The sequence below is a fragment of the Podarcis vaucheri genome, assembly GCF_965113315.1.
Source record: "Podarcis vaucheri genome assembly, chromosome: 5".
Classification (NCBI taxonomy): domain Eukaryota; kingdom Metazoa; phylum Chordata; class Lepidosauria; order Squamata; family Lacertidae; genus Podarcis; species Podarcis vaucheri.
The window spans coordinates 47168418-47192414 of record NC_138763.1 but is presented as its reverse complement, the minus strand read 5'-3'; the positions used below and the strand labels follow the sequence as shown (position 1 = coordinate 47192414).

The 23997-nt window shown below is 42.5% G+C and overlaps 1 protein-coding gene across 15 annotated transcripts in view; it reads left to right on the top strand.

Annotated features, from left to right (window-relative positions):
• The window catches only part of SH3PXD2A (SH3 and PX domains 2A), a 248555-nt gene that overhangs the window by 203008 nt on the left and 21550 nt on the right, over window positions 1-23997 (top strand). For 12 of the 15 annotated variants that reach the window (XM_082225245.1, XM_082225238.1, XM_082225248.1 and 9 more), the window contains 2 exons: window positions 17726-17839; window positions 19421-19504. In XM_082225245.1, coding sequence (XP_082081371.1) covers window positions 17726-17839; window positions 19421-19504 — 198 coding nt within the window. Of the gene's footprint in view, window positions 1-941; window positions 1140-17725; window positions 17840-19420; window positions 19505-23997 lie in introns of those variants that run through there. The other 3 variants (XM_082225249.1, XM_082225240.1, XM_082225244.1) reach the window with 2 other exon arrangements.

Genomic DNA, 23997 nt, shown 5'->3' with positions numbered 1-23997 from the left:
ATGTGTACACAGTGTTTTAGTTAGTCTTGAAGGCCAGCCATCTCCCACAGATCTGGAATTACAGGTGTTTGGTTCCCTAACTGGCTTCAACATTGAAACTTAATCCTTTCCAGTTATGCAACGCTACCAGTTGCAAAGGATGGAATTCAACCTGTAGGTGATTGTTTACCTGGCAAGCAGAAATTATTGTTCTGAAGGAACAATCTCCCCTCTCCTGTCCCTGCACCTTGCTCTGGGTGCTCAGCTGACCATACCAGGAAGATATGAGGAGGGTGCAGGAGTCATGTGGGGGGGGGGGGTAATTCCCATTGTAGTAGTGGAACTCATTGCGCCAGCTTCCATGAAAATGTAACAGCTTGTGATGTACATCTGTCTGAATACATGAATGTGTGTGTGCTGTTTATACCAGATAAAACTGATGGGACTTGAAGCATTCTATAGTATTCATCTTGTGCTTGCCATGTAGACTAATGAAGAGTTGGAAGCTCTTAAGCTATGTAAAAGAAACTATGTCTATGGTTTTAAATGAGATCCATGTTCTAGTTTAGGACTGGGTTGTATACTCTTTCCTCTGTATATTTGTAGATGCTCCATAGTGGTGTGTTTTGGTTGTGTATTCTACCAGCTATATAATCCATGGGCTAGAAAAATAGAATGTACTTGGAAGGAGTTGCAGGAACTGTGGATTCAGATTTCTGAGTTGCTTTGGGAGCAGCCATCTCCTACTCCTTCAGTCTCTCCCCCCCCCCTCTCTCCCCAGTGCAATGTATTTGGTTAATTGGCAGTTTGCTCAATGTGCTGGCTGTTCTGCAGGCTTCTAGTTTATAGGAAACATGTTCCAGAGGGTTGACTGTTGTTTCCGTTCCTCGAGGCGTGGCTTCAAAGCCAGGGATGTTGTTTGAATAGGACTGAGAAGAGGAGCCCGAAGGACATCTGGGAGGGAAAGCAAAAAAAACCCAAAACCAAACCAGTGCCCGACCAGAGTAGGTTTAGTTTGTTCAGATTGAAAAGTGTTTCAGTTGCTTCCATCGCCTTGTTGGAACTTACTGGCTAAGAATAGTTGTAGGATAGGAGCTGTATGTGGATGGGGGATGTTCAAGGAACACCTGGATGCTTCAGGAAGTGGCGTCGGCAGTTTGGTAGGATTATGTTCTTCTTGCCTTCTTGTGAAACAGTATTTCCAGTGTTGTTGGTAGAACTGTTTGAGATGCAAAATGGTATTGAATGAATGCTGACAGCATTGTGTACCTTTTATGATGAGCTATATTGTAAAGCTGTGTATGAATAAACTGTTCTATTTTGTATGTGGTTGCTATGGCTTCTCTTAAAGCAGGCATCCCCAAACTTGGCCCTCCAGCTGTTTTGGGACTACAATTCCTATCATCCCTGACCACTGGTCCTGTTAGCTAGGGGTGATGGGAGTTGTAGCCTCAAAACAGCTGGAGGGCCACGGTTGGGGATGCCTGTGTTAAAGAAACAAATAGATTATAGGATAACATTGCCGGAATATCAGCTGCACAGTAGAAGTTTTGTGGTGCTGCTTCCTGTGCTCTCTTGACTCATTTAATACTAAGCAAGCTGGCATGTCCAACTGGTTTTTTTTTCTAATTTAGGAAGCTGTTTGGAATGTTAGAATGAGATGCCTGTATTAAGCCTCCCCTATACAAGTTTTTGTAAGTTGATAGCTTATATTGTACTTGCAGAATTCTTAATGATTAAATTCCATTTGTATTCAGTTTTCCACACAAAAATTATGCCCAATGTGGTATAGATTGCTGGCTGCGTTTCATAACTAGATACTGAGAAGAATGAGTTATCAAATGTTTTACAGTACAAGGCTGTGATTTCAAGGGTTTTCAACTTGAGTTCTATGTATTTTGTTAAACTGTGTACCTCCTAGCTAGTCCATAATGGTCTTTTATAAGGAGCTGTGTTTATAAGCAGTTGTTATTTTGTGTGTTTTGCCCCTCTCATCTTGGGGGCAAAGCCAAACTATGAAAGTACTCCTACAGTACTAGCTAACAAGGACTCTCCTTTAGTTCAACCCTGGGATGGCTGCTTTTTATCGAAGTGTACTTAGAAGTTCATTTTTACATGTGTGAAGGTTTTCTGATCCATTTCTCTTTCCTTTCCTTTTTCAATGCAGTTTCCATCTGTGAACTCTTCTCATATAATGGAGTGTGTGAGCAGATAAATTCTTCTCTGCCTTTTATTTTGAAATGGTAGTATGGGTAGTGAAGTGGGAGGAGAATAGAATTTCTGTTAGAAGTGGATTACTAGCATCATCTTTATTAGTAATTTGATGACTGGTCAGCAGTAAAATTATGTAGGTGACTTACAAATTACAATCATTGATACCGTATATAAAAATACAAAATACAACTTAAACAAACAAAATCAATAAAACCATAATAAAACTTCCCTGGTGCAGAGACAAATAAAACAATTAGAAGCTCAGCTCAATGACATGCTCTTAGTGTTTTGGAAAAGTTGTGGCTGCTTCCCCTATGACAGGTATGGGAAACCTGTGCTTCTCCAGGTGTTAGAGTACAACTCTCATAATTCCTGATTACTGACCATGCTGGCTCAAGCTAATGGGAGCCGTGCTCTCCTGGTACCTTGGACTTCCAGTTCCCTGCCTTGCAATTAACATTTGTGACTCTGTGTTTTGGGGCTTAGCCACACTTACCTTTTGCTCTGCTCTTTCCAGGCATAGGTCTGTGATTAAAAGCTCTGTGTCTGAGAGGGGTTTTGGGGTGGGTGGGTGTGTTTTGTTTGCCATGGAGCTTTACCTGCGAAAACCCTTTAGCACTTGGTCAGAGCAAACATCAAACTGGGGGGGGGGGGCTTGGCAGATTGCCATTTGCTCCAATTGAGCTTTAGAAAGTGGGGGGAGCTCCAAAGCAAAAAACAAAAAAACACTCAGACATGGAGCTTTTACGTGCAGACAGTGCCTGGAAAGAGCAGAAAAAAGGTAAGTGTGGATAAGCCCTATGTTTTGTTGGTAGTGTGCTGGTAGTTCAGGACAAACAGTCTAAGATACAGTGCATGAGGTACAGTATGTAGTTTTTGAAGAGCTGTGTCTGTAAGGAATGGACCCTCTCTTTCTGATCAAAACACTTATTCCTTTCCTGGAAGCTTTTCCTAGATATGCCTTGCATTTTTTTTGGGCTGCTTTCGTAAAACATGAGACTAAAAAGGTTGCCTTTATTTTATTTAAAAATCTATATGAAGTTCTTTCTAGTGAAGCTGCTTAGTTCCATGACGGAAAGCCAGCCCCTGTGATTCATGCAGCTTTTTGAATCCTCTGTCTGTAGCAAGGGGGAAGACTTCTAGTTGCTTGTTGCAGGAAGCTGTTCCAGGCAGCTCTCCCATAAAATGATGAGGCACTGTTGATGCAGCCATTCTTAAAAAAGCGACGCCAGATTGAAGAACGCATTCCCACTTGAGTCCGGTTGATGGGAAATGTTTCCAGGAGGAATTGAAAAAGCATCTTTCAAAGTGGCATTATTGGTAGCGGTGCTGTGGGTTGCCTGTTACAAGCAAACTGGCAAGCGTACAAGGGTTTTCCTGCCAGTCACTTCCTATGAATGGCTCTGGTGTTATGAGGCATATTGTACAATACTTACAGCTCATAGGCTAATAGGCTGCCGACCGTTGGTTTGTCAAAGGTTAACATGCCTGGCTAATGACAGTTCTGTGTGATCTGTCAGGATTGAAGGAATATTTCCTTCATGACTAAAATACACAGACCTTCTTCCCCCAATTTCTGCCTGAGTTTCTCTTATTCTGTTCTGCTGTTTTACTTGTATCTGGAATGCAGTTTATGTCAAGAGAAGAGACTCAAATTCTGCTTCTATTGAGAACGTTGGAAAACCTGGGATAAAAGACAGTGAATTCCTTACAGGTTTGGGGTGGGATTTCTTAACATCTCTGAAGAATCGGGCATCTCTTGTGTCTTTGCTGGTCCAGGTTTGAAAAATAAGAGGCATTCTGAAGCAGCAGTGCCCTGTTCTGTTGACATTTGAACTCTTGCATTGTAGAAAAAAATACCTCTTCAGTCTGCAGTATTTCACCACTACCCTTACTCTAACTCTACTTGGTGAAGGGGGACCTTTGCTTAGTGGCAGAGAAGTCACACCTGTGTGAGAGACTAGTTGCAGTGAGAAATGACGCAATTATTTTCTTTCAGGCAGAATGTTTGTCACACCTCGGTGTGTGGGATGACTTATAACTTGTGTCAGAACCAGAATAAATACAATCCACTGCATGTTGGTAACTCTGTCAGTATCTCTGGTATCATTATTGTAACAAAACGTTAATGTACAATGTAAAAACTTTGTACAAAGCACTGCAGCAGTTTGCATCAGTGAAGGGTGCTGACATGTATGTTTGCTAAGTAGTTGCTTAGAGAGGTTTGTACGTTATTTGGGTCTTCCTCCTTCTGCAAAAAAGGCAAGGGGAACTCAGCAACCCTTTGTGACAAACAACTAGATGCTTGCTAACAGCACACCTGTGAAACCTGCCCAACCTGTGCAGCGTGACTTCTAACTAGAAAGACTCCCAATTCCTTGCAATGTTCTACTATGACCAGGAAACAAAAGCCAGAATGAGGCCCATACTGCTGAAAGGGGAGAATCAAAGTGGAGCAGGCTTGATTCCCAGTGTCCAGGAATCCACAAAAGCACTTGCCATGGGCACTGTGGCAACTAACCCTCCCAACTCCATGAGTGTCTCTGATGGAAGGAAAAGAATTACATTTAGGCAGCCCAGAGTCCGAATGCAGGCCTCTCTGTCTTGGCCCTCTCTCCAGGCCATGCTCCTTGTCAGCCATGCTCTTCACTCTCTTTTGAGTGCTTCTGCTTGGGCGCGATGCGTCCTTGTACCATGATGGTGCCCTTTGCTTGGCTATATGGAGAGAAGTGGGGAGATGTGAAGAAATATGATTCTTGCATGGCGGGAATGAGCACTGTTGAGAATTGCATATGTTGCTCTACCCACTACCTGCAAGTGCCCTTCCACCACCACCAAAGGTTGCATTCGACTTGGGCTGATCTTGTACTGTTCTTTGGTACAAATTACGAGTAGAATTCAGGAAGTGGACCAGTTGCTTTGGAGGAGTTGCTGCCGTTCAGACCTAGCGGTTTGTCTAATTACAAGACAGCATTGTGTGATCTCAAACTTTTCCCCTCCCTTCAGGCTTGGCACCATTACCTTTCTCTTCAGCTCAAGTAGCTGCTTTCTGAAACATTGCCTGGAAGAGCTTTAAAAAGAGGAACGTTTGAAATGCTGGACTGGGCTTCAGGATCTGGACGGAATGCCTGTCGCAGACGAGGGTTCCTTTTTAGCTTTTCCCAGAATTATACTCTTAACAGCCTCCATCTGGCCCTGTCTGATGTGGGAGAAATCTACCACAACTGGCATTGGTAAACATTGCATTGAATCAAGGTCCAAAACAGTAAATTCCTGATTGCCCCTGGGATTTGATCCCCAGTTCCATTGACTTCAGAGTTACTTTTTTTTTTAAGTGTTCTGTGTTGTCGTAGCTGAATGGTAGAGCCGTTGTACTGCATGCAGAAGGTCCCTGGTTCAATCCCCCAACATCTCCAGGTAGGGCTGGGAAAGGTTTCTGCCTGAGCACTGCCCAATCATTGTAGAGCACAGATCCTCAACTGGTGGGTCATGGCCAGATCCAAGGTGGGTCACAACAGGAGCACTACTGCCCTGCAAATATATGGTAAAAGGTTAAGAAATGGGTCCCCAAAGGCATGTTTGGGTTAAAAGTGGGTGCTGGACCTGAGAAGGTTGAAGATACCGGGTGCAGACAATGCTGAGATGGACCGATGTATAAGGCAGTCTCCTGTGTTCTTGTATAGTGGCACAAAGTCAGCAATTGCCAAAGTAGCTTTCATAGTGTCCGGCTCCACTTTAGCACATAGTATGTATATTCAGATGACTGATTTGGCAAGAGAGGAAGAGCATGAAAGGAATATGTATTCCAGCATGAAATACCGGTGGAAACAAAGCTGTTCAGGGAAGTGGTTGTTCTTTCAGTTTTGCTTCCTGTGGAATGGGAGTAAAAATCGTGTTCTCTAAATGCCTCCATAAACAGGACTTGTCTGTTGTTTCTATGCATTAGCTCACCATTTAGGTTGGTTACTTCTTTTCAGTACTTCTAGAGAATGGAACATGGAAAACTGTCTTGCGCCAGGTCAGACTGTCCATCTAACACAGTATTGTCTACTCTGACTCTTCAAAGTCTTGGGCAGGGGTCTTTCAGATCCCCTGATCATTTTTGGATGGAACCTGGGACCTTCTGCATGCAAAGCAGTTGTGTTTCCACTGAGCTGTTGCCCAGATGTGGTTGAATTCCATAAATATTAAATGTATTACAGCAGGTATCCCCAAGCTCTGCCCTCCATATGTTTTGGGACTACAACTCCCATCATCCCTAGCTAACAGGACCAGTGGTCAGGGATGATGGGAATTGTAGTCCCAAAACATATGGAGGGCCGAGTTTGGGGATGCCTGTATTACAGAGATCTGAAACACGAATGTTATTTGCCTCATCAAATTTGGTGGTGACCTTAGCATATGGAAGTTTGGGAAATCTTGCTGTGATTGTAGAAATCCTTATCTGGTGCAATGAATTAAGACCCGTTTCTTTCTCACAGTGTTGTGTACAAGCCTGCAATACATTCAGGCTAGCACATTTCTCTGGAAACAAGTCCCATTTGAACTCGGTGAGACTTACTTTTGAGAGCACATGCATAGAATTTCAGGGTTGAAAGTAGCTTTATTTCTCTAAGCTGAAAATTTCTAGTTCATTGTGGAGAAAGACGGAAACGCTTTCCCTCCTCCGCATGATGATTCATGGGCTGTATTGTCCTCGCCAAACTCTTGCAGCCGGTTAAAGTATTTTCCAAAAGAGGGGAGGTGTGGCTTCTGCTAGTACTGGAATGGTCTATGGTTGCAATGTCCTTGCATAAAATAATGCTGCTAAGCCTATAGGTAGGCTATAATAGGTAGCAACAGGGAAGGAAGGACAGACAAGGGTTTTAGAAAGTGGCTATAATTCATTCAAATGCAGCCTTTCCATGTATATATTGAAAACTCAGGCTAAATCTGAAATACAACTGAATGAAAAATAAACAGAATTGAAGCAGAAAATAAATTACACTTCCTGTGGGGACAGTTCCTACTGGATATTCTCACGGCGCTGAGGTGTTGCCAGTAGGCAGATAACCTCTTAGTTCCATCATCTGATGCCAGGGAGGCAGTAAAAGTGGTAAATTAGTGTCTGGCATGAATTCAGGAGCAGATAGGAGTTTATAAACTGAAACTTAATTCAGACTACTGTAGATGGAAGTACTGTTAGTCAAGAACACTGCTGAGGTGATTCAACCTGTTCTGGATAGATTCTCACTAACCTGTTAGAATTCTTTGAGAGTGTCAACAATCTTATTGATAGAGGTGATCCAGTCCACATTCTGTCCTTAGACTGTCTAAAAGATTTCGACACAGGAAGCAGAGAGCATTGAGACTTCTCTCAATGGAAGATGTAGAAAGAAGAGTCCCCCAGGATTGGTATTGGGACCTGTGCTTTTTAACTTGTTTGTAAAGGATTTAGAGTCAGAGGTGAGTGGTGAGGTAGCCATCTTTGCTGACAATGCCAGATTGTTTCAGGGTAGTTAAAGCAAAATGGGATTACGAAGAGCTCTAAAAGGATCTCTCCAACCAAATAAGTGGGAAGTAAAATGGTAAATGCAATTCAATGTCCACAAATATGATTCACATTTGGACAAAAAAACAAAACAAAAAAACCTCCGAATTTCACAGATACACTCCTGGAGTCTGAATAGGAGTAACTTGGCTTTGGTCATCCATTCTTTGGAGCCTTTTATTTGGTTGTACCACAGCGTTCTCATTTAAAATCTGTCAAGCTTCCTTTTTGCGTCTCTTTCACTGGAAATTTTGATAGCGACCTAATTCTGCTGCCACTTTCTATGGGAAATCCCTTTTATACTGCTGCTGCTGTTCTAGATTTTTGCGTTTAAGTTTTGGCTGGATTATGTTCTTTGTTGCCTTTGGAAAGTTTTTTAGTTGTACTTTAATTGAACATACTGCAGTTTTATGGTTATACTGTACACCACTCTGGGTACTCTGTCCTGTTTTCAAAAAGCATTGAACTTGACAGCCAGAGAGAATTGAAGTTTGTTATGAGGAGGAAACTGATAGGTTTTGCAGATCTTCTTGGCACTGGCTAAAAAGATCACTTTCCTCTATAAATAAATGAACATGTGTGTGATATGTTAATAAAGTTAACATCTAATCTGCAAGCCTTTTTGTCTGTGGCCACACCATCTTTCTCCTGAATATTTTCCCCAAATCATACCTGTAGCTAGCCACATACAGCTTTGTTCCTTCTGTGTCATTATGCAGACTTTGCTGGCAAAACACAGTGAATTCATTATAGGAGCTATTATTAGTAGCAGATTTTAGCAAATACTCTGAAACTGGGAGTGGGGTAAAAATATTATGCATAGCTTCTTGGTCTATGTATCTATGTATGTAATACACAGAGAATGTCTGGCACAAATCCCAGTGATCAGTTGTGTTGTGCATTCTGCACGGTTGAAGGGAAATTACTGACTAGCGGTATGAGGGATTGCCTCCTATTGAACAGATCTGACAGCTTCCAATCTATTACACAAGTTGTAATGTATGTGCTCACCCAATCAAACCTCCCAAAAATTCTGAACCAGTACTAAGTGTTCTTTAGGCAGTTATGGAGGAGAGGTGTTCCGAACAAGGAACATCCATTATGTTGTTTGAAGCTATTGTGTTCTGGAATTTGGTGCATCTTCTTAATTTCTCTAAAATGGAAAACATTACGTTCATTCTTAATGTAGAACTTTTCAAGTGCAAATAATGAATGTCAGATATCCCAGATATTCAAGTGGGATGGACTTGAGCTAAGGGAGCTTTCTCCTGGGTGAGGCTAGGCAGATGGGGTTTGTTTTCACATTTTGGAAGTGACTGATCACCGTGTTTTTGGAAGGTGTTTTTCCAGGCTAGATTGGCCAATGACCCTGAATTCTTTTTGTAGCTAGGGGCATGGTTCATCTGTGTGAGTCTTAGTTCTGTTTTTCTAAACCTTTTCAGGCCATTGTACACACCACTGCTCTTCACTTGAGTTATGATGTAATCCTTCTGGATATGGGGGGAGGTCAGCTTTGTGTGTGTGTGTGTGTGTGTGTGTGTGTGTGTGTGTGCGCGCGCGCACACACACACACACACACACACACACACACATACCAACCACTATTCATGTTAGGAAGCCCTTTGCTCTCTCTCATTTTTCTGTATGAGGTTGGGTGGACCAGGTGGCTACCCCACTAGTTATCCAACAACACATATCTGATTCTACAATGAGAGATGATTCAATTATTATTATTATTATTATTATTATTATTATTATTATTATTATTATTTCTACCCTGTCCATCTGGCTGGGTTTCCCCAGCCACTCTGGGTGGCTTAAAGTGTATATAAAAATGGTGAAACATCAGGCATTAAAAGCTTCCCTAAACAGGGCTGCCTTCAGATGTCTTCTAAAAGTCAGATAGTGTTTATTTCCTTGACTACTGAGATGGCGCTCTGCCTGGTTCCCTGTAACCTCACTTCTGCCTGGACCTCAGTGTCTGGGCTGAACAATGAGGGTGGAGACGCTTCTTCAGGTATACTGGACCGAGGCCATTTAGGGCTTTAAAGGTCAGCACCAACACTTTGAATTGTGCTCGGAAATGTACTGGGAGCCAGTGTAGGTCTTTCAGGATGGGTGAATTAGTGTAAGCAGAAGAGCAAGCCAGTCAGCTTATCTCTTCTAATGTATATAGACAAACAAGCAGAATGGATAGGGCATTCCGCTAGCGCTTGCTTAAGCAAAGTGATTTTTACACATTGAATGCATGTGAATTTGGACTTTGTTCTGCAGATTTGTTTTAAAATCCAATTAATAAAGGAAAAAGTGGTGGTAGCAGGGGCATGAAGTTAGCCTGGTGCTGTGGCCCTCAAACTTTAATGCCTTTTGATGAAAGGAGTAAGATAGTCATATGAAGTACAGCAAAGAATATTATTCTGCTCAGTCACAACCAATGATGCAGGAGCCAGAGTGAACCTCATACTGTCTTGGCAGCATGCAGAGAGAACTTTACATAATACTCTGCAGATGTTATTGCAGAATAGTTGTAATAACGGATTGTGCTCAACTCCTGCACAAAGAAAGGAATAAATGCAGGGCAGGGGCAGCTCCATGAATACATTGCTTCATTTTTGAAAGTGAAGTCTCTTAAGAAATGTATACAGTACAGCGTGTATATCCATCTGGCCAAGAGAGGGGTTTTTGCTTTATAGTACAACAATCTTGATTCCTTCTATGTAGCTCTTGGCTAAGCATTTTCCCCCTTCAGGTCTAGACAATTTGCTTAAGATGGAGTCTAAGGCAACTGCCTCAATTTTTCTTCCTTGAGAGCCCTTTTTTAGCTGGAGGGAGTGCTCTTGTAGTCAGATATCTCGGATTGTGGCAAAGGCACAGCCACCATTAGATCATAGGTGTCCAGTCTATGGCATGGATGCCAAAGTGATACACGTAACTGGAGTTTGGGGCACACTTATGCAGCAGTTGAAGAGGGTCAGCTACCTTCCTGGCTATGACATAGTCTGTACTATATTTCTGTCTGCCGCTCCCATGTGCATTGCTGGCTGTGCCCTATTTCGGTAGGATAGAACCAAAATAGTGCCAGTACAGAAGGAGCTGCTTATTGTAGTGTAGCAACACACACACACACACACACACACACACACACACACACACATCCTTGAATTTGGCTTGTGGCATAACTGCCAAAAAGGCTAACTAGCACTGCACACGTTCCAAAATGCAGCATCTCATCATACAAAAAACCTGAAAAGGTTGTGTCATCAGTGTCCCAGTACACACAAATCCATGGGAGATAGAAACCCAAAAGATGCAACTTCAGCACATTCTTAAGCTCCTTGAAAATGGAAACCTTGTTTGTCCCGAAGTGTTTGTTAAAAATGGTGGGTGGAATTTCACAGCTTCAGTAAGGGTGCTCTTTGTTTAAATAATGCAGCAGCAGGCTCTGGATCCATAAATACTCTGTGCACATGTTTTGTATTCCTTTTGTACCTGGAAGACCTAACCTGTAAGAAAAATAAGTGCTGACCACAATGCATATCTAGTTTGACTGGATTCTCGTGCTTTCCTATGTGCATAAGATCAGTTTGGGTCTCATGGGACTTATTTTTTCCTAATGGTTTACAGGATTTCAGCCATAAAGTTCAAATTATATTATTATCAACTACTGTCTTGAATACTTTATTTTTAACATAATTTTAAGGAAACTGGTGATGTGTGTTAATCAGTTTCACACGCAGTTGCTCCCAATTTCCCAACATCTTATTGCAAGTGTTTTGACTTTCACCCCCATTTCATAAAGGAAGGTTGCCGTACTTTTTGTATGTGGATATTTTATTGGTTACCTCCCAATCCAAACCATTTTTGAGCCAATTTTTTCAGCAGGTTCATAGCATTATGTGTTGTTACATCCGGCATTCTCCTTTCCTTGTTATTTCATATATTTAATAGTGTCTTTTTTGGTGCATTTGAGTAAGAAACCTGACTTCAGCATGATATGTTTACAACCATCCATGCTGCAGTTGTCATGCAAGCTAGACTTGCTGGATTTCCTTCTTTCAGACCACAATTAAAAGTGCAGGAGCCTCGTCCTCTTCACCTGGTCACTCCTGACAACTGAATAGGAGTGAACAAGCAGAGTGCCAGGCAGGATTGCATAGCATTTACTGCTCTGTGAAAGTAGCCTTGACATCCCAGGGTGATGAAAGTACTGATAATCATTTCACGCCTTGAAGGTAACTTGCATCTATCTACAGAATCACTTTGGATCTAAGCAATGACTTGAGTGAGGCTGTGTACACACTCCCAATATATTCTGAATCCGGTGCACTCCCACTGCTGGTTTGTGAAGCCACATACACACGCCTTTAGTCACAATCCACATCTATCCTGTAGTTCCTTGAGAATTACTGCATTTTGATGCATTTGCCCCCAAACCAGTGTTGATCTGATTTGAAAATGTAAACCATATGAAAACATCCATGCCCCCTCTCTGCCCACTGGTGTGGACAGGCAGTGGATGACTTGGAAGCACAAACAACTGTGTACAACAAAATGCAAATGCTATTTTAAACAGAACAGGGGGGAAACAACCTCACTGCGTTTTAAGTTGGTAATTATACACAGCCAGACATTGAGCTTAATGGCTAGATGTGAGTTGGCAAGGAAAACAAGTTATCTCTGACTGATCCTTGCAGAATAACAGTAACACTTCTGATAAAAAAATTAAAGGAAGAGCTAATGGAGCCAGTGCCAGCCCAAGGTCATTCATTCATTCATTCACATGTGTGTATGTGTTGATATACAGTGGTACCTTGGTTTACAACCATAATCGGTTCCGGAGGTCCGGTTGTAAACCAAAACAGGTTGTAACCCAAGGCATGCTTTCACCAATGGGGCCTCCTCCCCCAAAATTGGTTGTAATAATAAAAAAATGGGTTGTAATCCAAAAAAAGGGACACATACTTCTGGGTTTGATGTGGTTATAATCCAAAACAGTTGCAAACCAAGGTACCACTGTACTACCCAATCAACTCTGTCTCCTGGCGGCCTTGAGGACCTTCAAACTGCTTGGGCCAACACTTTTAAAACTTGGCAAACCATTTTAACATTAGTTCCTGGCTTTCCATCTATTTGCAAGTTGCACCTGAATTAAATCACTTCACCCAGCAGGGCTAACCCTGAGTGGAGCACAATGCAATATGGTTGGGTGGGTTTTTGTTTGTTTGTTTCTGTCAGTGTGGAAGTTGGTATAGATGCTAAAGCAGATCTTCTTTGTTTTTGTTTTGTTTTTCCTAGACCCCCCCCTCCCCACTGGACCACCACCAAATATAGACTGTACAGGAAGGCAGGATATTGGCGAGGGGTTGTGAAAGGATCAGGGAAGAGGGATGAAAGAAACTGGCAATTGGCAGTGGGAAGGGGGGATAAGGTACAAGTTGATTGTGAAAGGAGAATGGGAGAAGAAATTACAGGAGATGGGTAACGATACTTTGAGAAGTATGTGAGGTTAGGAAAGAAAAATATGAAAGTCAAAGACTTCTCCACTTAGAGCTTCGGGATCAGCAAATCCTGCCGAAAATAGGAAGGCTGAGTCACCATACCTTCACAGCAAATATCTGAACTCACCGTAGCTTGAGGAAACCTGAGGTATGGAACTCCTTGCCACAATGCAAGCACTGTGGAAAAGTATTTAGCAATTTCCAAAAATGGATTAGATATCTGTAGGAAATGACAGCACTTGCCTGCTGGTTATGCTAAACTCTGCTTCCATGTACCACCATTTTGTGACTAGTGGGCCTCTTCTTAAGTTGGCCCTGGGGGTAGAAAGTTCAAGAACCCCCTGCTATACTTGGATATGGAATGGCTTGGTTTGGCTCAACTGTTTTAAGCTATATGCAGAGTTGAAAACAGTATTTAGGTCTTTTCCAACTTTTCTGTTTTGTGAAATAGTAGGGCACAAAACCAAAGTTCAGGGTGAAATGAAATGCTTCAAAGGTCATGGTTTTTACTAGAGTGTTAACTTTATAGTGCAGCTCTTTTCACTCAGGCTAACGTTTGCTTCTGAAGAAGAATTCATAGGACCGTTTCCATCTAATTAGGATCAGATGTGTATCAGCTTCTGGTCTGTTTACTTCTGCGTCATAATTACAATTGCATGTTCAACTCTAACATGCCTCCTATCCTGCCATGCCATTAACTATTCCTCATTTTAAGCAGTAGGCCTTTTTGAAATGAGTTGGTGGTGTTGGTTTTCTTTTTAAATAATATTATTATTATTTACGGCAGCTGGCTGCTGTGGGTAAACGTCATGTCGGGAGAATCTCCCTCTTGCTGTGTAAAAGTGTAACTAAATTCCCTGACCAGGAATACTGTGAAGCAAAGTTTTCCAAATCTCTCTTGGAAATGGAAATCTCTGCCTCTTGATGAAATGATGCTAGTAATGACTCTGGTGTCATTGGTGCTGCTCTGTTTTTATTTTTGATTCCCTTTTGGAACATTTAGGGGAACAGGAGAGAGGTTCCTTCTCATTTGACCATTTAGCAATGTCTTTTGTTAGAACTGGCTTGGATTCTTTTAAGAGTATTTAAATTTGATATGTATGCATGCCTTCACTTTTGGAGTAGAGCACTTTCACATGCAGAATTAGATTATAGAGTATGGGCTTTGAATGTTCCCTCCTATTATTTGCACAGTAAAATGGGGGACCCTCCTGTGCATGGTTGGGGCAAATTTGGGAAGCCCAGTATTGTGCCCTGTTGAAAACTGGTGAGGTCATCACAGTTGAGATTCAAATGAAATGCAAGTGGAAAATGGGAATTAAAGGTGCATGTAAGAAGATTAATCTAGATAACTAAAGCAGTGAGACAAACCATAGATTACAAGCCATACTCACTAATGCACTATATTTTATGCCATGCAGTAGGCTCTGGTCCACATTTATGCCAGAGGAATGCTCAATATCAAATATCAGTTGGTGAATCCATGCCAGAGAATTCTTACGCTGAAATAGCAGTTTTCCTCTGAGTAAATGCAGGGTGCTTCTTTGCTTGCCACTTCCAACAGCTACAGCCTCTCGTCTTCCTCCACAAGCTTTCAATTAAATCCTATATATGTTTGCCCTACTGTATCCAATGGGGACCCACTTTGCCAGCAAACTGCAAGTGGTGGATATAGTTTGTTTCCCTTACAAAATGGTTTACTTTCCCCATTCTCACTTTCCTTTTAGCAACACTGTCGCTGTAGCTATAAGCAACTGTTTTTGCCTGTTTCCCCTATCTAAGTTACCGTAACTCGTGTCAAGACTACGGGGTACATCTTGAGTCTTGTTTTCACTACCAGGTCCTGAGTCCTGGAATATGTGGGGAGTGAGCATGCACAGAGTGCTCTTCATTCTCCACTGTACAACTGTAGTCTCCTATCTCCACGCATATTTTAAATTCAAAGCAGGGTACCTGGGTTGGTGTTTAGCCCTGGGAGTTTGGTATAAATGCTCTGGCCCATGCTGCAAACACACACACAGACACACACACACACCCCTACCTCCTCCTGGTTTTCCCTCTCTACTTCCCTCATTTTGGTTGCCCAGCTCCAAAAACCAAGAGCTATTTCCCCCACCCTCTCTTTAATGGCACCTTTCAATGCTTCAAAAATATGAACATTTTATCTAGTTCATAAACCAAGGGTATGGGTAGAAGGCTCAGGTCTTGCTCCAACTTATCCTCCCCGCCATCTCTCACTCTTGCAAACTTCAGCTGACTCTTCTCAGCCTCTGTGCCTTGGGAGAGGCAAAGAGAAGTAGCCAATAGTAAAAGCATCTAATTTGCACTTAACACCTGGGCTTTGCGAAGGACCATTAACCACTTCATTTAAAAGGTTATGTTTTAAGCAAGTCTCTTTGTTTGCCTCAGTGAGAATTTATATATTTACAAGTTCATTAATTGTTGTGTTTAACATCACCCATATGCTAAAGAATATCAATAGGAAAGGAATTATCCAACTTTGCAGAGTGTTAATTTCCATCCAAAAGGGAGCTTATTATGAAGTAGAATTCACACAGACATTTTGTTTTTATTTAAAAGTGAAAGCAAAGCGCACAGCCTTGGCTAAGTCTGGTTAATAGCCTCTGTCCTTTGTCTGTGGTTATGTATTGGCTTAGATCCTATCTAGTTATCCATGATCAGAAGGGCTATTTTCATTTACAGGGGGAACTCGAATCCAGTGGGGATCTGCCCCTCCCCCCTGCCCTGCCCCTCATGCTGCTCCAAGGGTCCACCTAACCATAAGCGCTGCAGGGAGAAGTGGAGAGAAGCAAAAACTTTCACTGGAAGCAGCATCCTGTTAGTGGAACTTTGCCCACAGACGCTTGCAGCAGCAGAACCTTAGTTATGGTGTGACCCACAGTGTGTTTGGGGCAATGTCTTTTGGCAGCACTGTGAGAAGAAACCAATTCTAATTGCAACTTTAGTATTTGAATTTCCAGTTTGACACTCCCACTTCCAATTGAATAGTCCAGGGGAGTTCCACGGCATTTGGACACAATTATCTGGGGCTACAAAAGCTATTCAAAGTGTGTGGAGTCATTTTAATAAAGGAAATTTGTGCAACCTGTCTGATTTTTACCAGGAATACAGAACATTTTTCTGCCTACATAGGCAATTAGGTGATTTTATTTCCACCAGCAATATGCCAACTTCTATACAAAAATTGCAGTTCTTGCAGTTCCTACTTCATGGAAAAGGCGAGCAAAAAGTTTCCCTCCCCCCCCCCCTTTCAAGACTCATCTCCTCCTGCTGTATACAGGGACGCGGACTTATAAAAAATATTGGGGGGGCCCGGGAAAGCTCGTGAAATGTAAATAAGCTCATGAATATGCAAATAAGCTCATGAATATGCAAATAAAGTGGCATCGCCCCCTCGTGAGCGAATAGGGGAGAGCGTGCTGCTGCCTATTAATCAGCTCCGGAACAGCTGATAGGCGGGAAACCTGGGGCTAGAGGCTGGAGCCCCCGCCCCCGGGGATTCCCTAATCTCGCGGGGGACGGCCGGGGCTCTCTGGCTAGGGCGCGCGGCTGGCTGGCTGGCGAGGGAGCAGGTGGGGAGGAGGCGGGGGACGGCGGCGGCGCCCGAGATTATTGGGGGGGCTGAGCCCCCCCAAAAATTTTTTTGAGGGGGCTCAAGCCCCCTCAAGCCCCATGGAGTCGGCGCCTATGGCTGTATACTTATAAAATGTTTGGCATTGAGCCCCAACTCGGAACCCTTTAATGCTGGATAGCACAGCAAGGGAAGCCTTGGGCAGGGCAGGAGGAAGACAGAAAATGACATTTTAATTTCTTCCCCACCACCACATACACCTCTGTTAGTTCTGCTGTGATCCCCATCCTGCTATGGAGGTTCTTATTCCAGGGTGGTTGGAGTCTTGAACAGGAGTACAACTCTTAGACGGCATTCAGACAGCACTTTACTCTGTTTTCCTAGTGTTTCCTTCCCTGATCATTTACATGCTCATTCACACTTCTGGAAATCTAGCATAAGTTTAGCACTCATTTCTGCGTTAATTGCTTCCGGGGGGGGGGGGAACCAATTTTCCAATCCCATTAACCCAGGTAAATGCAGGAGTTTTGTGCTGTAATTTTCCTGTAGTTTGCATGGATCACACCATGTGACAAAATTTGGGTGGAATTCCAGCATACAGTTCTTTTCCTCCATTATCATGGGCGAATGACAGGGGAACAGAAACATGCATGTCCGCTATTGTATCAACACACGCAGCAGTGTGAATGAAATTTAGCAAGACATAGTGTTATATTGATCAAAAAGTCACAATTCCATAATGATACAGTAAAAGGAATACAGTGTAAAAGGAACTTCAGAAACGGGTGCATTATAATATAGTGCTAGCATTATAACCAGGATGACTAACACACTGGTTTTGAAGAATTTGAAATTGTTAGGGGACTGTGATTCTGCAGTGAATTAACTCTTATTCTCTCCTTACCCTCACAGGTTGGTGGTTTGTAAGTACCTCGGAAGAGCAGGGCTGGGTCCCTGCCACTTACCTGGAATCCCAAAGTGGAATTAGAGATGATTCTGAAATTAACATGTCCAAAGGAGGGGAAGGTAAGAAACAGCTGTAACTGATCTGGGTGAGGAATTATAATTAAAACCCACCTTTACCCTATATACCTTATAGGAATAAGCATAACTATCTCAAAGACCAACACAAAGGCTAGTAGGTTACCTATTGACAGTTATTTATGCCATTTGAGGGGAAGAATAAATGCCTTCCTAGGCTACCTTGATCTGGTAGAAAAAGAGGTTATAGATTTATTTATATTTATTTATTCCCCCGCCCATCTTTTGGGTTTCTCCAGCCACTCTGGACGGCTTACGGCATATCATAGAAGTAACACTTGTATGGGTTGTGGCATTATTCTAAAGCATAATAAAATATTTTAAAAATGCTGATTCTTTTGTGTTTATAATGATGCTGGGTTTCTAGAAATTGTGGTCTAGACACGTGTGGTTTGTATACAATAACGCACCCATGTTCTTCCATTAGAGATTTAACACAGCTATTTGAGTTGTTTTTTTCAGCTTATCTTAAATCTTTCATAGACCACAGTGGGGGAGAGGAGTTTATATAATCTATGAAATTGTTTTCATAATATATATTTTTCCTTATGTATGCAAATAGTATATTATATAGTTGATATTATTCTGGTTTTGTCCCAGTTTGCAAGTCTTTGTCTAAGATGCTATCAGAATCTGCGTACAGCAAAAGGTGTTGCCATTAACTGCCCTATTTTGCTTAGTGCTGACCAAGTCTATCCTCTCCCATCACAGTATTTTGTTCCCCTTTTAGTGTTAACTTTTTGTCATATCCCATTATATGTACATCTTTATCCAACTCATAAATAACTGCACAGAGGATGCTGTCCCAAAACAGAGTTGTGCATGACATTAAGGCTCCCTTCAGCCTTAGTGCAGAGGAATGGTAGAGTGTAGGTTGCATCAGAGGAAAAGTTCATATCCACAAACGGGAGATACAGTTGGGGTGCACTTGTAGCATCTTTACTCAGGACAGACATGGGGAACCCATTGCCCTACTGATGTTTTTGGATATCTTTTATCATTGGCTATGCTGGCTGGGGCTGATGGGAGCAAGCCAATGGTGTAATTGATGTACATCGGATTGTAGAGGCCTCTTTAAAGGTTCCATCCTGCATGGTACAGATTTGGACCTCCCCTCTGCTCGTACAGAGTCATCTAAGGAACAGGCTCCAACTTTGGCAAAGGCTCTGAATGTTCCTGTGCCACAAAGATGTCATAAAAAATGCTCCAAACACCCTGCATTCTAAGCAAAGGTGCTGTGATATTATTGATGTCTATTTCTTAAGACTTCCCAAAATTCTGGATACATACAACCCATTACTGTTATTATTTAGTATGATTTTATGTCCACTAAACGAAGAACCATGAGAAAGCCTGTTTGTGCCTGGGCCTCAGGTAGTTTCTTATTTTATCACTTCTTGTAAACTAATCTGAATGTATTATTACATCTCATCCTCGCTAACACAAGACTAGTCCTTATTGTTACCATGTTTTACGTTGAGTTTGGTTCCCACCCCACCCACCCACCCATCACATTTTATTTTTCTTTCTTTCCTTTTTTATGTTCTCATCCATTTTCCAAAATAGTTTCTAAGAGACGCAAGGCACACCTGAGACGCCTGGACCGGCGATGGACACTGGGAGGGATGGTCAACAGGCAGCAGAGTCGAGGTGAATAACTTCTGGGACATGGTCCTTTGAAGGATGTACATGCTGGTGGCTGCTGCTGCTTCTCTTGCCATTCAACATTGCTACAGATTGCTGGCGGGTGTATTGCATTTTATTGGGTCTTGTCTTCTCTGCGGTAGAAACAAGCCTGCTTGCAGCAAAATTAGATGGCATTTAGGTGTGCTACCTGCTGAGCATGTTCAGATGGGAGCCAATAGCAAAAATCAGCTCTGCAGACACTATATGCTTTCACAAGCAACTCTTCACATCTTTTAATCTGTGCACCACTTCTGAAGGTCCTTAAGGTGACCGAAAAAGGGAAGGCAGGAAAAGGCCAATTTGATCAGTTTTTGTATTTGATGTAAATATGGCTCTTTCATTCTTGATTATTTTCTGTGGGTAGTTATTGTGACCAATGGGAGGGAAGGGAATGTACCTAAAACCTAAAGTAAGTAGGCTGATAGTGTGAGCCAAGAAATTAAGTTCATAGTTGAGAATGGTTGTGCAAAGGAATGTTTTAGAACTCTGTTTAAAGAGGGTGTTGACTGTAGCCCCTAATAGTGTCTTGAAGGTTGAGGATTAGGTTGGTGGATGAAGTTAAATCATGAAATTAAATTCTTCTCCCCCCCCCCCGCCAATGCCATATCCCACCCTCGCTCCTGTCCCCCACTGCAGAGCTCAGAGTTGGTAGCCAACCCTGATCCATTGACCGGTATGTAGCATAGTAGTAATAATAGTAATAGTAATAATATTTATTAGTACCCTTCTCGTCTGACTGGGTTGCCGCAGCCACTCTGGGCAGCTTCCAACAGAATGTAAAAATACAATGAAACATCAAATATTAAAAGCTTCCCATGAAGGGTGGGGGCAGAACCTGAGCACTGCAAATAATGCTACATGCTTCCTGTTGCAGACTACCAGAACAGCAGTATACACAGGAGGCTGTCACGGCATGTGTCAGTGGTTCTGCTGCATATAAATACAATGGGACGATAACACCAAGCTGGGCATTTCATGCATGTGAAAGTAGTTGTGTACTCTTCATATGGCATAGCACACATGTAGGGGAACATACTGTTTTCTACACAGAAGAGAGATCCTTGCAATGACTTTTGCCTTTCCTGACTCTAAGCCACTTCTTACTGGAAACGTTTACAAAAACTGTAAACCTTCCTGGGAACATCTGATGCTCCTGATTTACAGCCTGTTGGGAAGAACGCTACCCTGTTCATTTGCCAGAGCTGGGCTGCACATAAAGAGAGGAGAGTGAGGCCTAGGGATGTGGTGAAATCTCCTTAATTCTTTCTGAGAATCGTGAAATTTGTAGGCCACTCCTTGGGTCTTACACTATCCCTTGGGAAGGTGGCCATCTCAGAGACTGCACATTTTTCAGGCTTGAAGTTACTGATTTACTATCATTTGGAGCGCCAATTGCCGTAAGAACTTCTCTGAACTGGTAGTAAACAAGGCTTCCCAAACCTGGTGCCTCCAGACATTTTGGCCTAGCAAGCTGATTGGAGTTGTAGTTCAAGGCACCGGGTTGTGAGAGACTGTTAGTGGGGATTTGTTTTATGTGAAAATGCTCTAAAACTTAACATTATTAGATTATCTCAGTTCTCAGGCATGGAGTGACTTTGTCCTGACAGAGGTTATTTGAACAAGGGGGTTCAGAGGAGGCAAAGGGAGATGGCGTGAAAGAGACTGCTGACTGAAGGGAAAGTATTTTTATGGAGAATTCTTCCGTGGTTTGGAAGATTTTGAGCTATTGCATGTTGCTTAGGAGCCTTAATTAGATAATTCCCCAGACTGCATGCCTCTGCTCCCAGTGTTTCAAAGTTGGATCAGGTCACACAGTGATGTCCCACAGCTGATACACAGAGAGACACAAATTAAACGTTTGGAATAGCTTTCCCTGCCTCAGCCCTTAGGAACGTAATAAGGCATCCTATGCTGAGCAGACCATGTACCATCTACCTCAGTGTAGTCTACACTGACTGGCAGCAGCTTTCCAGGATTTCAGGCAGGGTTCTATCCTAGCCTTACTAGGGATTTCAGGGATTGAACCTGGGATCTTCTGCATGCAGTGCTGATGCCCTGTCACTGAGCTGTGGCCCTTCCTGTGTCACAGAAGGCGACTGAGTCACTGGAAATTGTGTGACAGTTCTACTTGCATCTCACCTCAGTCTCAAGAAACTGAAAGGTGTATCTTGTACAGATATTATAATTATAGCGGTACCTCGGGTTACAGACGCTTCAGGTTACAGACTCCGCTAACCCAGAAATAGTACCTTGGGTTAAGAACTTTGCTTCAGGATGAGAACAGAAATTGCGCAGCGGCGGCGGCAGCAGGCCCCACTAGCTAAAGTGGTACCTCAGGTTAAGAACAGTTTCAGATTAAGAATGAACCTTCAGAACGAATTAAGTTCTTAAACCGAGGTACCACCGTATTAGAATTTATATATCGCCCTATACACGGAGGCCTCAGGGCAGTTCCCAAAACAAAATATAAAACCACAAAATATATAATCAAAATAAGAGCAACCCAATAACCCCCCCCCCCAAAAAAAACCACATTTTAAAAGGGCATAGGATGTCAATCAAATCAACCAAAGGCCTGGTTAAAAAGGAATGTTTCTGCCTGGCACGTAAAGGTGTATAGTGAAGGCGGGAGGCAAACTTCCCTGGGGAGAGCATTCCACAGGTAGGGAGCCACCTCCGAGACCAGCTCTGTCAGCTCAGCCAGGGAGACTGCTGGGCAGCAAGGTGGGCGGTAAACCTGCAGAATCCCTAATCTGTCCCAATTGCCCAGTGCCAGGAACACACACTCTAGATTCCTGCCCCCCAACTGGACAGAGAGCCTGGAGAGAGAGAATCTCTATAGACCACAGCAACTCCCCCTCCCCAATCCTCAAATCTGGCCTGATGCTGCACTGAGTACCCAGGTGGGCACAACTGGGTGAGATTGATTCCACCCTGTTCACCCCCTCAAGTTTCAGTGATACATGCCAGATCAGCCTCCTCATCCATAATCAGATCATGGATCAGATCAGGGGAGAGGGGAGAGAGTCATTTGCTTCCTTTCTAAGGCAATTCCAATCCACACTTCACAAGTAAGTACGCAAAGCGGGAACACAACTGTCCCCTCATTTTTCATATGTGGATATCAAATAAAAATGCACACAAAAATATGTGTTAGAAGAAATGTGTACAAAACTGCATATGAACGCTTGTGCAGTTTTTAAAATTGAAAAAAAATGAGAAAAGGAAAAAAACAGAAAACATCCATCCCTTGAGCTTGTAGATAACTATTTTCATTTGCCATTCAGTTCAGATACGTGGAAACACAAGGAGTTTCAACCAAGTTTTACTCAAGAGTAGAACCATTGAAATAAATGAACATGGCTAAGTTTTGCCAATTAATTTCAATGGGTCTACTCTCAGTAAAACTTAGCTGATTACCATGCAAGCCGTTTTTCTCAAAGAGTTACCTTTGCTGGTAAAACATCCGTCAAGAAAGGGCTGTTTTTAATTGCTTCTCTTGCATTGAGAAAACCACCACCAAGACATTTGTATCAAGCAACCACAAATTGAGAGATCTTCCTCCATGTTTCTGGAAGGCTCAAAAGTTGTTAATCCTGTTCAATGAGAAATTGCTTGATCCCTGCATAAGAAGTTGTGTTGAAGCAGCTGCCACAGGGACCAACTTGCAGAAGCCACATGGCAGCTGTTTTGTGAGTGCACAACGTCTCAGACATGCAGATTTAAGAAGGAGAAAAATTGAACTTGGCTAACTTTGGCACAATCCCTGGAACACCGTCTGGAGGGAGTAGTAATCTTGTAGGTTTCAACGGTATTATACAGCAGTAGTGTGTCAGAGTAAGTAATCCGTAGGTGGCATAGTTGTGCGTGTTTGTGTCTTCTAACAACCAGAGATCTTTCTAACACAAAGGATAGTTGGACTTTAACATTAATTGAAGTGAGGAAACTGACCTCGCTTGCAATGGTTTGCGCACTGTCTTGAAATAGCTTTATTTTCCACAGCTTCTTCTAAAAAAGATGATTAATCTAGAAATATAGTATGCAATGTTTAAAAACAGGTGCAAGAAATATCACATGGGAGAGAATATTGATTGTGATAGTCCACTAACTTATTTCATTTGAAAGAAGTGATCTCTTTTGCCTTCACACCAAAATATCAAACAAGAAATAGCTCACAAAACTTAAGAGACCACATATTGTCCACTTTAGGTTTTTCTGAAAACTGAATTGCATACTATCTTACTTGGACCCCTTTTAAACCCTCCTTGGTCAGCTGGATACAACACTAGTCATTCTTCTGAATGATAACATTTCATTGCTGTTTCCCATAAATGCCGACTTGCATACATTTGATATTGTAATTTTTTCTACGGTTAGCCTCAGCTGAAGATTGTCGCAAATTGCTTTTGGGGTTACAAGCGGACCCATGCTCAAAGGAGTGCCAGCTTAATTTATAA